Source organism: Diceros bicornis, chromosome 3 (assembly GCF_020826845.1).
Source record: "Diceros bicornis minor isolate mBicDic1 chromosome 3, mDicBic1.mat.cur, whole genome shotgun sequence".
In the NCBI taxonomy this organism is placed as follows: Eukaryota; Metazoa; Chordata; class Mammalia; order Perissodactyla; family Rhinocerotidae; genus Diceros; species Diceros bicornis.
In genome coordinates, this window is record NC_080742.1 from 35,521,477 (window position 1) to 35,538,526 (window position 17,050).

Below are 17,050 nucleotides of genomic sequence, written 5' to 3' on the forward strand. Positions count from 1 at the left end.
ACCTCTTAGAGCAGTGGTTCTCCAAGAGCGGTGCCCACACCAGCAGCATGGGTATCACCTGTGAGCTGGTCAGAAATGCAAGTTCATGGGCAAGTCCTGACCTACTGAATCAGAATCCCTGGAGGTGGAGCCCAGGAAACTCTTAACAAGCTCTCAGTGATTGCCATGTAAGTGTAAGTCTGGCAAGCACTGCCATAGATGGTCTCCAGGGAGGCTGCCAGGGTCACCATCTCCATCAGGATCACAGTCATCTTGGTTGAGGCCAGAGCCGGGACAAGGAGAGAGGCCCTCCCAGGAAACAGAGGGGTCTGCTTCAGGACCCCACCTCCCTAGGTCCTGCATCCTTAACCCCTCCCTGATCTCTGTACGCTGTTTGATATAGTGGGAACTCAACAATGTAATTCTTCCCATTTCAAAAATATGCACAACATTCATTTTTTAAAAATGGCTACAGAGAACACTGGAAAAGAGAGGCAGGTTCAAAGCATTATATTTTTCAGAGTATAAAATGGAACACATTCCTAAAGGAGGCAGAAATAAATCTCCACGTCAAAATGGAGCTCCCTCCACTTTCTGTAATGAGCATGCTCCCGAAAAGTTACAAATAAGTAAAGTGTCTGTGTATCAAATTTTAAAAGTACCAGAAATACAAATCATATTTTCAAGCCTATCATTTCAAGGATTATAATGGCAGATTCCTTTATAAAGACAATAAATGTCTTCCAGTTGGATTCCTTTGTAACTATGGATTTTTGAACATTGCTCACCTAAACACTTGTGAATCATACAAGCAACATCTACAATCTATGGATTTGGGGGCTTCTCTGCAGCAGAGGACATGAAGGAGGATGAGTCCTCTTTGGGGACTAAGATGATGGGGACAGTATACCTCAGAATTTTCACAAAGACACAGGGTGTCATTATTCCCTTGTCCATAGTGTGAAGCAGAAACAACAGCCAGTTTGCCGAGTCACATTCTCTCCTCTGAACAGCTATTAGGCATAAGTCTAATAATCCGACTATAAGTACATGAGGGGAGAAAATGGTATGGCTGTGACACTAGCTGTATATTAAAAAAAAAAAAGCAAATACTGAGCTCAGCTGCAATTTCACACTCCCTCATCACTTTGGGAATTATTTAGGGTGCAATGAGGCTAATTATGGACGGAATGACAAGCCAGGTTTCAAATGTCTTGGCTTCTGTCAGGAAAAAATGCTATTTGAAGAGAACTTTGTGTTGTTAATATTCCTGTAATTGCCATCAACTGTTCTCTAGTTGGTGTTAGTTGGCTGCAGCGTTTTTAACAGGAAGGTGTAGCTAGAAAGATGTCTCCCCATCTCAGAGTAACTGTGTCAGGAGACGGGCGCTGGGGGTGGGGGTAGGAGAGCACCGAGACGTTCTTAGCCCTCAGTTCCTTTGATACGTCAACTGTGCTACCCATTTGCAGGAAACACATATAAAATTTTATTGGAGCAATCCTGCCCCCTTTACTTACATAAGGGAAAATATAAATCAGCCAGAAATAACACTGGCCAGCTAGAGCAGTGAGTGAAGCCAAGATAACACTACCCAGAGTAGCACTTTACCATGAAGGTCATTTCACCAGCTGGGAGAGCAGAAGCCCAGGCTGGGTTGAGGATCAAGCCTGGGACACTCTGGGGTGGGGTTGCCAGTGAAGAGGAAAGTAGAAGCACCACAGCCATGGTGGCCAGGCCTGCCGTCCACACTTTCCCCCTCTGAGCCCGTTTCCATACCTGCAAAGGGTAGATAAAACTTCCTGCCTCATTAGGTTGTTGTATGGACAAAATGGGATCATGTCGGTGACACCAGGGAGTACAGAAGCTAAGCTGAATCTAGACTTTTGTATAGCTCAGCAGACATGAGGATCAACTCCTAAGATTGTCTTAGGATTGTTTTCTTTTAACGTAGTGATTCAGTGTCAGTTGCTCTCTCCCTCCCTTCCTGCCATCCATCCATCCATCCAGCCAGCCAGCAAGTCTTTTTCGAATATCTATTGTATTCCAGGCACTGAGCTATATTCTGGAAATATGAGGGTAAGCAACACAAATATGGGCCCTGCCCATAACAAATTAAAGCAAGAGACAGAAAATTAAATCAATTTTACAATGAGATGAGATAAGAGGAATGATTAAGCACTGGATGTAAAGGGAATGGAGAGCAGAAGCAGCTAACGTTGACTTCTGGGGAGAGGCGGGAGTCAAGGAAGTCTCCCTGGATGAAAGAAGAAGCTGAGAACCTGGATGAGAAGTTAGCCACGTAAAGCAAGCATCACGGGTGTGCAGGTTGGCGGCATGCTCTAAGGGGAGGGGAGTGCATGTGCCAAGGCCCAGCGGTGGGGAGATGGGCTCACTGAAGTTCACTATGGCTGGAGTCCAGCTTACTGACATAATACATGGTTCTCCAGCAGAACAATGTCAGTAAGTCATGCTAAGTAAAGGTGTGGGCAGCGACGAGACCTGGGTCAGGTCCTAAAGGATCTTGTAAGCCAAGCTGAGGAGTTGAGACCTTATGTGAATGGTGAATAAAACAGCAACAACTTGGCAAGTCACAAGACCTTGCCGGGATTCCTTGATTTCCTCATCTATAAAATGAGGGTGGAGTAGATGGTCATCAAGGTTCCTTCTGTGGACTAATGGAGGCACTTGAATTCTACAGATACCCAAGACTTGTGGATGCTCCTCAGCAGGCTTAGAAAGTGCTGCTGCTTTGATGGAACAAACAATTCCATTGGCTCATGCCGAGAGTGCCTGCTCTGTGTAGAAACTATCTTTAAATGCGCCGCACAGTCTTTTCCTTCACCTTATTCCATTTGAGTCACAGAAATATCAGTTACCTGGAGCCAGGCTAAGCCAGGAACAGCAAGAGGTAAGCTCTGGTTGGGGAAAAGGGAGTTTGAGATAACCCAAATTTTGACATTACATTAGCCTTAACTGGAAACCCACCCAGATGGCAACAGCACCTTGGAATTGGGTAACACAAAAGAATATCCAGAAGGAGGGAACACAGGGCTGTATGTTTGTAAGAATCTGGAACAAGACTTCTAACTTGGGTTTACAGAATACCAAATTAAAAAGATATCCTGGTGCATGTAAGTTGAGCAGATGGTAATCTTTTCAGTATCAGCGTCTATTTCTAAATTAAATTTGTGTGTTGTTGGAGAATCGAGAAGACTGTCGAATGAGGCCTATCAGCCTTGCTTAGTCTCTCCCTCAGGCAGCCCCTCTGGCTGGCTCTCCCTCTACTCACTTCAGGAGGCCTCAGGGAGGGACAATTTTCTCGTCACTGTATGACCCAGGAAACCCCAGCCCCATCATGCTTGTAACTTCAGAAACTTTTAAAAATCCTAGCTAAAATTAATGCCATCCTCGAATTTTCAGCACAACTTGGTCCTAAATTAAGTTCCTCTGTTTTGTTCTCCTAGAGCTTGAAGAGAGTGGGGAGGAAGATATAATTGTTCTCTCACTAAATCCTCCTTCCTTTCCATTCCCCCAGAGCACTGAGGAGCAGAGGGAGAAAAGAAGCCAAAGAAGAGAGGGAGGGAGGGAGAGAAAAGTGGGGAGAAGGGGGGAGAAGACTGAAGAGATGACGAGGGACAGGGAGAGGACGAATGAGAGCAGAATGTGGCGTGTGGAAGAGTGTGGAGGTGGCTGTGGCTGTAGCCTGGAGCGGTCCACCTCAGTCCTCCTGACACTCTGACCCTGAGGATACAGCTCGACCTGGACCTCACAGAGAGCTAGGACAACGGTGGCGAGACTGGGCACGAGTGCGCCAGAGTGAACGTGTGGGCGGACGGCTGCCAGAACAGGTGAAAATTTTGTAGACAATCTCAATTTCAAAGATTCTATTCTGGAACATCATCCAACTTTTGTGGTTGACACAGACCCTGCCTCCCCACACCCACATTCTTCCTCCACGACAACCCCATTATCCCTGTCCCTGTGTGTGCCCAGGCCCAGGCTAATCATTACAAGTCCTGGTCCTCCAGGAGCATCCCAGGAGAGGTCTGAAGGGAGCTGTCGGGGAAGCACGTTTGCCGTCAGAGACATGGTACTGAGAAGCAGCAGAACAGAACGGTGGAAGGCACAGATTCCCGAGTCAGATGGCTCAGCTTCACAAGCCAGCCTGCCTCCTGCCGCACGTACCATCTCGGGCACATGACTTAGCCGCTCTCCTCCCCAGTTTCCTGGGCTATACGGTGGAGCTGATGACAGCACCTGCCTGGGGAGGGGGTGGTGAGGACTGAGTAAGTTAATGGACACAAAAAGCACACAGGATGGTGCTTGGCACGTAGCATGTGCCATACGGGGTGCCAGTTATCATTATTTCACCAGCTACAAATGGCAGATCCACAGAATCACAAAATTTTGGACCTCAGCATCTCTGAGTGGGGGTTAACCCAGGGACAAGAAGCTGACACTTGTGGAGAGGTGGAAGGTGCTCCTTTGGATGACAAGAGTCTCTCCTGATAGATTATTTAGTGAGTCTAATACTTCATATTACAGACGAGAAGGCAAAGGCCCAGACAGTTTGGCCAGACCAATTGTTGCAGAATGAGTGAGGGGAAGGGAGTTTGCAGAATAAAACCCAGGCTCTGACTCCCTACCACTGTGTGTCTCATTGAGCCAATGTAGTTTGACTATTTACTTATTTCAGTGGTGTTTTTTTTTTTTGTGAGGAAGATCGGCCCTGTGCTAACATCTGCCAATCCTCCTTTTTGCTGAGGAAGACTGGCCCTGGGCTAACATCCGTGCCCATTTTCCTCCACTTTATATGGGACGCCGCCACAGCACGGCTTGCCAAGAGGTGCGTCAGTGCGCGCCCGGGATCCGAACCAGCGAACTCCGGGCCGCTGCAGCGGAGCGCGCGCACTTAACCGCTTGCGCCACCGGGCCGGCCCCTTCAGTGGTTTTTTAATTTGGTTTTTGAGATGATCTGGAGAATCCAAGGAAGCAGTTTCAATACAGGGTGTTAAAAGTTTAATAGTTATTTAGATACTTCTGCAATTCATGTAAATAGATGGATTTTCTAGACCATGAATGCAATGGGAAAAAAAAAATCTAGAGCCAACATTCATATTTTCCTCTTTTTCAGGGGGGTGCGGAGAGTCCTGACAAAGCAGAGAATGTGGTTGTGATTGGATTACATGACCAATCATGGAAGCAGGGAGTGTGGTCTCTCTTTGTACCCCCTAGGTTTTGAAGGTTCCCTGAGTCAGGGGGCAGCACCAGGGTGGAGCTGCGGGAGCGCCTGCCGGGAATCATAGGTGTGGGAAGCTGAATGGGCTTCCTCTTTCAAACACTTAGGTTCCACTTTTTTTTTCTGTCATTTTGAGTTCCACAGACATTCAGTTTGTGACTGTTGACGTGTGAAGGAAATAGGAGAACTCAGGTTACAAAATAACTCCTTTCACATTGATCTTGACAGAAACCAGGAGAGGAAAGGACACTTTTAGCAGACAGAATAATCCTTTTAAACGGTGTATCAGATCATGTCCATCCTTAGTCCAGGATGCTGTGATGGTTCCGAATTTCACTCGGGCTGAAAAAAGGGCCCAAGTTCTTCCAAAGGCTATGAGGTGCATGTGCCCAGCCTCCGCTCCTCTCTGAGGGCCTCTCCCCTCACTCCAACCGCAGTGCTCTTCCTGCAGACCCTCGACCACACCAGGCACGACCTCTCTTCCGCACTGGCACAGGGGTTCCCTCTGCCCCAATCTCCGCATGGCTAACGCTCTCACCTCCTGCAGGTCTTTGCTCAGATCTCATCTTCTCACTATGAATCCTGTTTAGTTCTGCAGCTTGACTTACCCCGCCATCCCCCTAACACTATTTCTGGCTCTACTTTTTCTTTTTCTCCATAACATTGATCACTTTCTGGAACCTACTTTGTGATTTGCTTCTTTGTTATGTTAATTTTTCGTCATCTCCTCGCCATTAGAACCTGAGCTCCAGGAAGGCAGAAGTGTCTATTTTGTTCTCAGATGAATCCCCAGTGCCTGGCACCCAGAAAGACCCAATAAACATCTGTTGAATGAATGAGAAACTTGCACAAGTGCTAGAAGGGTGGCAACCTCAAGTGAGATTTTGTTTGCCTGAGAAATGAATGGCCTTCCTCTGCAGGACCTCTTTCTCTTTCCATGGTAGGAGCTGGCATTTCTCTCTAGCTGTCAGAACACCTCCTTCCTTAGACCCAAGTGTGGCCTTGTGCCTTTCCTTTGGACTTGGGGCAAGGCTGATGTGCAAAGCCCACGGCCACTGCTCTTGTCATAGCCATCAGGCACAGTTCCGGGCACCCAGCCTTGGGCCCTGAGCTGAGATCTTCTCACTCTGCCTGCTCAGGAAGAGGGCGTGGGGCTCAGACTTCTGGGCTGTCACATGGAGCACTCACAAGTGAATGGCTCTCAGCCACCCCTGTTAAGTAGGAGCACTGCCACCACAGTTCCCTGTCCATAGCAGGGGCTCTGGTGTCTCCAACGCTGGGGCCCGAGTGGGTTCATGCAGCAGCAGAGCTGGAGAGTCTCCAGCAGCCCCGAGATCTGTGTTGTGGATCCTGGCTCTGGCCTTCCGACTCTCCCATGGCTTGTTAGCACCTCCACCACAGGTGGGTGGGGGTGAAACTCAAGTCATGGCAGCATTGCTCATCTGGGGCTCCGGTGAAAGAGAAGGTGAAACCTAGGGGTGAAACTCAGGGTGGAGAAGAATTTCTGAATTTCATTTATCCCTGCTATCTCTAACTTCATTACTGAAAATAAACAAGATGGCTACAAAATAGGACTCACAAAGGAAGATAGAAGGAATCATGTATTTCATAAAAAAGAGGGAAGACTTTTTTTTTGTCTTGTCCACCAACTCATGCTGTGTCCATGATCTCATCTCCAAAGACCTGAGATTTTTTTTTAATAGCCCATAATTACTTAATCATTCCAGCTCTGCTGTTTGTTCTCAGCTCTAAGTGCCAGATAAACATGGTATTTATTAAGGAGATAGTCTAAATTCACGGCAAAACCAAAACAATTTGAGAATTTCTTAACAGTGATTCCTGTCTTACAATTAAAATGACATGAAAGGAGGAAAAAAGTGTTGAAATACTAGAAAATGGTTTCCTTCCTGAGGTCTGTTTAGAAACTCAAAACTTAAAAATTTAGATTTCAACTGAGTTTTAGTTTTTGTACTCTAAATCAACATGCTCCCCATGCCAGCAATTCTCAACCAGCATGTGGGCTACTGGTGAGCCTCAGCGTAAGTTAAACCCTTACCAATGTTGCCGACCACTTTTGATCAGGGTGGAAACTCAATTTCTGCTTTGGCTGAGAAGCATGGGACCGTTGGGCCATGTATTTCAAGCAGAATAGGAATAGCTGAGTTGAGGGCATACTCAGGGTAGGGATGGGCCAGGATAGAGAGAGAGCAAGAGTAAGATAAACTTAGTGTGAAAAGAGTTAAGAAGCCCAGTGTAACATCAGTTGGCACCCAGAAAGAGGGTATGTCTACAGGAGAATGTGGAGAACTTTGTCTCGTGCGTATATGGGAGAACTCAGCTAGGGCGATGGCCAGGCAGGGAAGGCTACGCCACCAGGTCCATGAACTGTGAAAGCCATGTGATCCTCTCAAGTATGCCATGAAAAAGTCTAAAATCAAAGTCAGACAATAAGATTGAGAACCATCCCTCTAACCTTTTATTAATAGAAAATGTCAACACGGGGAGAAAATTATGAGAAGGAATAGATTTTAAACCCTGTAACACGTCTTAAAGCTGGAATATGAATCTGAGATTTCAGCTAAAAAGTTACCAGATATAACTGAGAAATACAAAAACAGAAAAACAAAAAAAAGACACTGGATATAAAATAAAAATCAGAAAATACAAAAAAAGACAAAGATAGAATAGGCCTTTGGGTTAAAAAAACAACAAAGAATGAAGAAATAAAAACACCCCATTTCAATCCCCGCAGTACATACCTTGTAGCGAGGCATGTAAGTCTTTCATATTTTGGTCTAAAAGCTGCGAAGGGAGGAATCCCGGGCCTGCCTGGGGCTTGGGGTCAGGCTCTCCTGGGGCCACAGTGGGCGCTGGCTCCTTCAGCCGACCATCTCCAAACACAGCAGTCCACTCTTCGCTGAACTCGCCCTCTTCCAGCGAGGAAGCATTGAAGATCTCACTCAATAGCAGCAGGTCATCTTTGTCAGCACCTTCAGGTTCCAAGGTCCCTGCCATTGGGCCCAGGCAAGCTGATTAAAGTAACAGAGCACAAAACACATCACCACCAAGGGCCCAAGCCCTTGTGAATAAACGCAGGGGGGTTGGCATGAGGCAAACTGGAGAGATAGCTAGATTTAAGAAAAGTTCATCAAAATATAAATTAATCCCATTATAGCCTCTCTTAAAAAATTTCAGAATTAAATTTCTAGTTCCTTTCTCCCTTATCCCTCTTCCTTCAAGGCAAGTTCAGTTACTGAACATCATTAGAATTGCACTGAAATAGTTTCCACAAAAACTCTAGGGTTTTGGTTTTTCCTTAATATAAAAGCAAATTTACCATCAAAACATTTCTCAGATATGAAACAAAGCCAGGATTGAAGGCATGTTGGAGATCTTCATTCCTTGTTTGTATAGGTTCCTGCATCTTCCCACACAACAAGCCCTAAACCCACAGCCAACACGCCATGTTGCAGCCTGCCCTGCCATCCAGGATGTGGAGAGGACCCCCTCCATGCCCTGACTGGCCCAGGAAGGAGAGGGGAGCGGAGGATGTAGGAAGTCCCACAATGACCAAGAAAGGCATCTTTGCTTCTTTTCTCCTTTGCTGCAGCCCAACTGCAGAAAGCAAAGAAGGGGAGTTCTGCTTTGCCACAGGGCAGCAGTGAAAGAACGATGGGAAGACAGGGCAAATCACAGAACCACCTAGAGGATGAACTTCAGAGGCCAGAGACACAGCTCTGAAGGTTGGAATGAGCACTGGACCAGAACAGGAGGCCCTGGACCATCCTTTACTTGCTGTGTGACCTCAGCAAGACCCTTAACCCCTGTGGGCCTCTGTTTTTCCATCTATAAAATTATAATATTAATAACACCCACTTTGGAGTATTGTCAGGAAGACCAAAAGAAATTCAACCTTCAACATCATTGTCTATCCAGAAGGAGGACTTTAAAGAAGAGATCCATTCTCACAATATGAACACTGACTACTGAATACAAGTAGAATAGGGGCATTACTATCAGAAATCCTATAACAATTTAGTTTTCTACATATTTTGGAAACCAAGAACTGACGGTTTTATCAACTGTGACTTTGTTGTGGTATCTAATTGCCACTTGGAAACTGTAAACATTTTTGTTGTAAGTCATAAAGAGAAGGAACAATCATGATTTATATTTTCTCTCAGCTATATTGCAATTCTGATACTGTCATATTAAGTGAGATTAACAGGTTTTCCTCAAATATATGAGATAATTCGTAAATTAAAGCTTTATTTTTTTAGAAGAAGCTTTTCTGTTGGCTCTATTGGATCTATTTTTAACCACATTTTACATAAAGAGCTACAGATCGAGGGGAGTTTTGATGTGCTGAGCAGACTGGCTCTAAATCAGGGAGGGGAGGAATCCAGTTATCTCATATCACTGTGGTTTAAAAATAGGGGCAAAATATCACTGTAATCAGATAACTGTCTAATTTAAGCACTCTTATTGTTTGTGTTATCACAGAATTTGCTCCAAGACATAGCCTGTAGGTGTGGTGGTGAAGAGATGGGCAAAATGGCATTTTATTAACCAGGCTTCTGAGACGGCTCTGTAGTAACAGGGTAGTGCAGGAACCGCCTAGGCCTGTGCAGGGTGGGAAAAGCAGGGCAGGGCAGGCGAGATCGCCCATCTCTGTGAACAAAGGCAGGAACCTTGGTTGTGACAGGGTGTGTCCATCAACAGGCATCTATGCATCCTTCCCTCCCCCCTCCTCTCAATCTCTCTCAGCATCACCCTTTTTATGTATATTAACTTCACAAATCTCTGTACTTCCTACTTTCAGTTGGGACTGGAGTGCCCAAAACTTTTCTCATGGTTTACTTTCTGGCCTGACTGAAACCAGATGATTGCTGAACCAAACCCATTTTACTGGAACCAATTCAAATCGACATGTAGACCCTAGAGGAACAGACGCCTTCAAATGCGCATTGGAAATTTCGTGTTCCTCCTGGGGTCACTTTACAGCCCTCCGCTAAGTCACACCCTGGGGAAGGCTTCACTGCTTTCGTCTAGATGTCAATCTAGGGAAGATCATGACTAACATCAGCAACAACAAATAACAAACTTACAGCCTTCCAAAAATAACCACAGACTGGAAAAGCTCTATCTTCGTTTTTACTGGTTAGGCTTTTTGCGATGGTATTCAGAGTGGAGTTCTGTGGGTTTTGCTAACTTAGTGTCTCTTCCCTCCTCTTCTTTAGTTTTCCCTTTGGGGAGACACTGCCTCCCTGTGATCCTGGTGAGATACCACTTAAGATACCTCACCTCTCCTCATCCCAGGTGGACTTGTGACCTTGGCTGTGGGCATATGCCAGAGGCTTCCCTGAGTTTGGTATACGGAAGCTGGAAGGAAGAGGGTTCTCTCTTTCTCTGGGATTCCAAGTTCTAAAACTGCAGTTTTGAGGCTCTCAGTGATGACGGAGCCAAACGTAGAGGGAAACAGCATCAAGAATTGGAGAGAGAATCCTGATAACACTGTCTAAGCCCCTGGATCCAGCCTTGCTTGAAGCCAGTCAACTACTGTGTCCCCAGGTACATGGACCAATAACCAATACATTCTTTTCTTTTTTTAATTTTAAAGCTAAACTATTTAGAGAAGGGTTTCTATTACTTTCAACCAAAAGATTCCTGACTAATAGTGTATACTATCCAACTCAATCTTGGTGACAGAAATGAGAAAAGTACCCGTGGTGTGGATGATATTGTCTAGAGCTAGTTCTGAATAGAGATTTAGTCTGCGGGCTACCATTGAATTTGGCCTATTACTTAGTGTCCTGGTTATTTAACAGTTAAATCAAGCTGCACAGTGGACATTCTCTCTTTTAATAGAACTTATTTACTTAGCTAAAAGCAACGAAACTGGCACTGACTTGAACCAGAAAACACGAGAACCTCCCAATTATTGCCCTGATAATTAAGATGCTTGAAATTACTATACATAACTTGTAAGAAAAACTTAATTACAAGTAGAAAAGGACAGGTTTAGGTCTGTAACCACACAAGTCGAGACTTGAAAAATAACACTCATCAGTTGGCTCTTAAGAATCATGCTATCATTTTCTTTGGAAATAATTCAACCCCACTGTGAGAAAATGGGGACACACACAGAGATATGATAAGCTTTTTGAGAGAAGCTCTGGTAAGAGCTAGATAACTGGAGTCAGAGCTTCCGCCCATGCAGATGAGCAAGTATGGCTCTTAGGTTATGGCTCCCCATCCTGCTTTGTCTTAAAGGATGAACAAACGTGGCAGAGCTGTCAGGTGTCAAACCCACAGACACTACTCCAAGCCGCCTTCATGCTCTTGCAGGCTCTCAAGTCTCCATGTTTACTTTCATATCAGATAACCCAACCACAGACGTTACAACAAAAATAAAGGCCAACAGACATGATGTACTCAAGAGCTCACCTCTCGGCCTCCCACTCCATGACCCTTCATGCGTTCCCTCTGCCTTTCTAAGACCAGCCCTCTCTCTGCTCTCCCCCTCCTTTTGGGAGCCTGCTCTGCTCCCACCATCATTCAGCTCCAGCACTGTAGTCTTTCATTCTCCAAGGCTTCTTCTCCCCAACCTCAGAAGATGTGCGCACATCCCAATAACAGCCAATCTTCACTTGATATTGCTGTCTCCCCCCCGCACGCCTCTTCAAGTTACTCTTCTGGCTTCTTCTTCCTTCTACAGCTACACACTCTACTTTGTCACCACTCTTTTTCAGGCTGCCTGTAACCAAGTTCCTGCATCCCTACATTGAAGTGACCCTCTGGAAGGTTACCAGTGAGATCCTCATGGCCAATTCCAACCCCCTTTGCTCAGGCCTCAACCTCTGTAGCATGTTGCACTGTTGCCCACTCTGGAAATGCTGTCATCTCCTGGGAGTCCCCATGAAGTAGCTCTCTTGGATGTCCTCCTATCTCCTTGACAATACTTTCCCTGCTGCCTCTTCCTACTCTGGTTGCCCTTAAGGTCTCCTCCTAAGCCATCATATCTCCTTTCCCTATGTTTTCTATAGAAGATCTTATTTATTCTCATGGTTCCATCTCACTTGGGAAGATTCTCAAATCTCCATCTCCAATTCCAAGTTTTTTCTTGAACTCTGATGAAAATTCCTGACTTGGGGGCCCTTCGGGTTTGCTCATTGGTGAGCCTGCTGGCACTTTATAAAAGGCACCCTCCTGCTGTATACCTTTGTTCAGTTCAGCTGTGAGATTATTACTCCCTTACTCAAAGCCTTCAAGGGCTCCCTCTGACTACTAAGTAACTCTCCTCACAGTGGTGTTTAGGACCTCTACAGTCAAGCTCTAAGGCAGCCCTTTCAGCAACTCATCGACACTGCCTTCAGGGAAGCCTACAATTAGACACAACTCCTCTGTTTGCCATTTCTCAAACATGCTTTCCTGCCTTCCTGTCTGGGAACCTGCTCTTTTCTTCCAATGAGATGCTCAAAGAGCAGAATCATACCCAGCTGAAAGGGATCTCAGAGGTCATCTCCTCTAATTCATTTTACAGATGAGGAAAAAGACACTTAGGCTAGATGACCTGCCCAAGGTCATATAATTTATTAGTTACAGATTATCTGGCTGGGGACCCCTGGCTCAGAGGTCAAGAAGTTTTCTCAGTGCAGCCCACTGCTTTCACTTCAGAGCCTGTTAAGGATCTCATATAACTAATATTTAGTTAGTTAATATTTAATATTTAGTTAAACTAATATTTAAGCTTTTGTAAAGTTTTGAGGGTTTCTATGGTCAGATAGCTCCACCGGCAGCCAGGCAACGCTCTCAGCTGCAGGCCCCATGGCAGAGTGGCCAGGATGGCAGAGCAACTGGGCATATTTGCCCTACACTGCCCAAGGGTTCAAAAATAAAAAACCCTATGCCCCTGGGAAACCAGTCCCTAGGAAAACCGATCCTGACCCAATGAGCCCTGATTCTGACCCAATGAGTTTTCAATGAGTGTAAACTGACATACAGGGGAAACTCTCTTCAGTTCAGCCAGAGTGTGGGAGACAGAAAGCTAACGTGGGAAACTGGTGACAGCCCACTCAGGTAACATTTTTGAAATTGTACTGAGTTTCATGACCTCAGCATAAATTAGGAACATAGAAGATGGAAACATAACTACATAGACCAAAAATGAGAGCACAGGAAAACAAAGATAAATGTCACATAAGTTACCTTCATCTGTGTGTGAAACAGGAAGACTCTGTTTCTCTGGTTTTCTCTCTGGTCCCCACTCTCAACATTATGACTAATTGTAAAGGCCGCACACTTGCAGCACACATGAAAACCCCGAACACCAACACTGACCTCACATCACCCAAAAGAGAGTATGGGAGGACGGAAGGGTAGGAAACCACCTTACACAAGTGTCTAGCAAGAAAAATATTCTGCATTATAAAAGGCTCTGGTAACAAAATGTACTTGTTTGGAATTCAAGAATACTGCTTCTAAAAACTCCCTTCTGGTGAAAACAAAAAAAAACACAACCCCTCCCTCCAAAAAACCCCAACAGTGCTAGACCCTGAGTGGGCACTCAAAAAATACTTTTTGATGATCCCCAAGCCTGCTCCTCCACTTTAGCATTAGATCTTAACAAGTAAGCAATTTTACTGAAAAACTTGACACCTGAGGCAGGGGTACGTCTACAAAGAATACGACTGACAACACGGTGAGCAAGCAAGGATGGTATTTGGTTTTAAAAGTGCACCCTTATTTTATGAAAGGACCACAGCCAGCAGTTCATCCTAGGATGCTGAGCGAGACAGGGAAAAAGGAAAGTTTCTGAGAAAAGATAATGAGCTTAATATTTGCCACATTGAGCGTGAGGAAGCAATCGGACCCCTCGTCAGCTATCTATGGAGAACTGCAGGAGACAGTTCTGAGTGACTCAGGAGAAACTGGGTGCAGACAGAAACGTGTATTATTGCTATGGGTGAAAGGTTCTCACCCAGACCCATGGGAGCTACTGAATGAGCTTCTCAGTCGTTCTGCTGGTTGGGGTTGGCAGAATTTTGAATCATAAGTTTGGAAGTAGTAACCAAGGAAGCAGCAGAAGACAAAACATTTTAATTGTAATATGGACAATTACAATTTTAAAAAATTGGTTCAGTTCGTCTTGTCCTAGAGAGGGATCTTTTGGGTAAGGCTAAGTTGTGGGATTTAGGCGAGTTGGATTCATCTAACTCTTCTGCTTTATACCACCACTTTCTGTTCAGTTATCTCACAGCTATTTTTTTTTTTTTGACCCAATTTTGAGGAACACAAAGACTTCTACACGTTATACCTCGTGAATTGAGGTCAGGACTGTCACATGTGGTCATAAGTGATTTCAGAGCTCCTTTCAAGTATCTCACAATGCCACTCAGTTTCTTTTTTACTTAAAACATTTTTATAAACTGGTCAAATCTTGGTTTTCCATTACATTATCTATTTAGTAGGAGAAAATACATTTCATTACGACACTGAATCAGAGTGACTTTTCTGGGCAAAGGCTCCTGGAGAATTGTCTCCTTGCTGTTGTCATCAGCTGTCTGCTTTTTGATAACATTATACCACAGCTTAGCCATTACTTGTCTGACAGAATTACCACTGGGAGTGCACCAGCCCCCAAGCAGCAGGGTGCTAGAGCTTACAGCCCCCAAGTCCTATAAAGTCAGCCATCCCTGGATTAAGCAATTTTTATTTCTTGATTGTTTAATGTCTTGCATATTATAATTAGTGTTTTAATTCAGGATTGGGGCCTTCTGGCAGTTTTCTGAAGCGCACATATTTTGAAGTCAACTAATTAACCAGTGTTCTTTTCTTCAGTCATCCGAGTTCTCTGTGCACTGAGAGAGTATTTTTATACTCATGGCCATGTTAATTTTTAAGCTGATGCAACCCTCGGGGTTGCCAATGCAAAAGAGGCAGATAGTGAGAAAGCAGGGCTCGGGCCTCGAGAAGGGCTTTGTGTGCTGGCAGTGATAAAGGGAAACGAGAAATTACATGACATTGCATTTAACTGAGAAAATGTGTAAATCAATTTTTCTGCCTGAGAACAAGTCCACATTCTGAGGAAGAGCACATTCATTTCCCTATCTTTAGAATTAAATTGAGTGCTCAAAAAAGGGATATGAGCTGCTATTCTATAAAACAAAGACTGTAACTATAAGCCAATGAGGTATAAAAGTTGTTTTAAATAAGTAGCAAGATATCAATCTTATTCCAATGCATCTTGGCACACGCTTTGGAGGAATCTTATGAAAGTAAGCAGCTCTCTCAGGCAGTAGCATTTCTGATAATTCTGTGAAGAAATGCACGGCTACTGGGTTAGTGTTGTATCATCACTACCAAGTTAAAAAAGTCAAAATCCAAAACCAAGAACTTTTTTTTGTCAGATGGCGGAAACAGAGATATATATATAGACTCAGGTTTGCTTGTGTCCATGTAAAGAAATGCTAGAAAGATATACTGAGGGATGGGAATATTGGACTAGAGAGGAGAATGGGGAGCAGGAATGGGAGTGAGAGTTTTTTTACTGCATACATTTTTATTATCATTTTGTTTTTTGTACCAATGTGAATATACCACCTATTCAAAAATAATATTTCTCAAAATAATGAAATTAAATAGGAAATAAAAGAAAAAAGCAAATTACATAACAACAGGTTGGGAACAGGAGAAATAACAATCTTCCTATCAAAAGAGTTGAAGCATATGTATGATTATAAATAATCTGTTAAAAGTTAAGACTTGCTAAAACTAGGCGGTGGGTACCTATTGCTTGTCATACTATTGTCTTTATCTCACCTTTGTATGACGGAAATATTTCCCCCTCCAAAAAAATAATTTGTAAAGAAAACACCTTTATTTCATCAAAATATTCTATCCTTAAGCCCAGGGGAAAACATTTCTATGAAAATGGAGGCCATGTAATGGCAATCTGCGTTAACTATTTGCTTTGTACTTTTTATGACTTGATGTGATTTCAACATTTACAAATAAGTAGTCATTCAAATAAAATACACATGGATGTCATGAAATATTTCACAGTGTGTTGCCTGGAATGAGAAATTAATAAGGAAAGCAGGTTTCTGCCCTCAAGTTTATATCCCTAAGTCCTGGAAACTTAATGCTCGAGTTCTGTTGCCTTTCCAATTTTGAAAAAATTTTAACCAATGTCCTCAATTTTCCAGACTTTCTTCCTTTCACAGTTTGGGAATTAAATCCAAAGCAAGCTCAGACTGAATGGAGAAAATTGTCGGCCCTAGTTAACTGGGGCCTTCAGGATGATCTTGGCCCATTTCTAGTCCTGTAAGAAACCTGTAAGACCAGAGCAGACTGTGTGCCAGCCACCAGGGCAAGGGGTGCTCTCATGTTTGGCTCGGAATCTCAGGGGTATTTTGGACTCACGGTAAATCATTAGAAGGAAACCCTTAGTAGGATGGAGAGCAAAGGCTATGGCCAGGCTGAACACACTCAATTTCTTGGGAACACTTAAGACTACGCATGTCTCCTCCAAATCCAGGATCCTGGATTTTGTTTGGTTCTGGTGAACCTGGGTGTGGGACTAGCCAGGCAAGCTCTCCCACTGCATTTTTAACTAAGGTTCAATGGAGATGCAGCACAGTATACCATCAGGACATTTCTAGACCTATTATCTCAACTGTTTACCATTTGAAGAGTGTCCCTGTGTCGGAGACCATGAAAGACTCTTTACATACACGATCTCCAATCCTGACAACCCAGCAAGACTGTTGCTGTGGGTCGAGTTTACAACTGAGAACAACAGAGGCTGAAAGCGTTTAAGTGTGAAGCAAA

The 17,050-nt window shown here is 44.3% G+C and overlaps 1 protein-coding gene across 15 annotated transcripts in view; it reads right to left on the reverse strand.

The window, feature by feature from the left end:
• Nucleotides 1-17,050, reverse strand: part of ICA1 (islet cell autoantigen 1) — a 139,839-nt gene that overhangs the window by 5,244 nt on the left and 117,545 nt on the right. For 14 of the 15 annotated variants that reach the window (XM_058526239.1, XM_058526192.1, XM_058526248.1 and 11 more), the window contains one exon: nucleotides 7,978-8,247. In XM_058526239.1, coding sequence (XP_058382222.1) covers nucleotides 7,978-8,247 — 270 coding nt within the window. The remainder of the gene's footprint in view (nucleotides 1-7,977; nucleotides 8,248-17,050) is intronic. The other variant, XM_058526185.1, reaches the window with a different exon arrangement.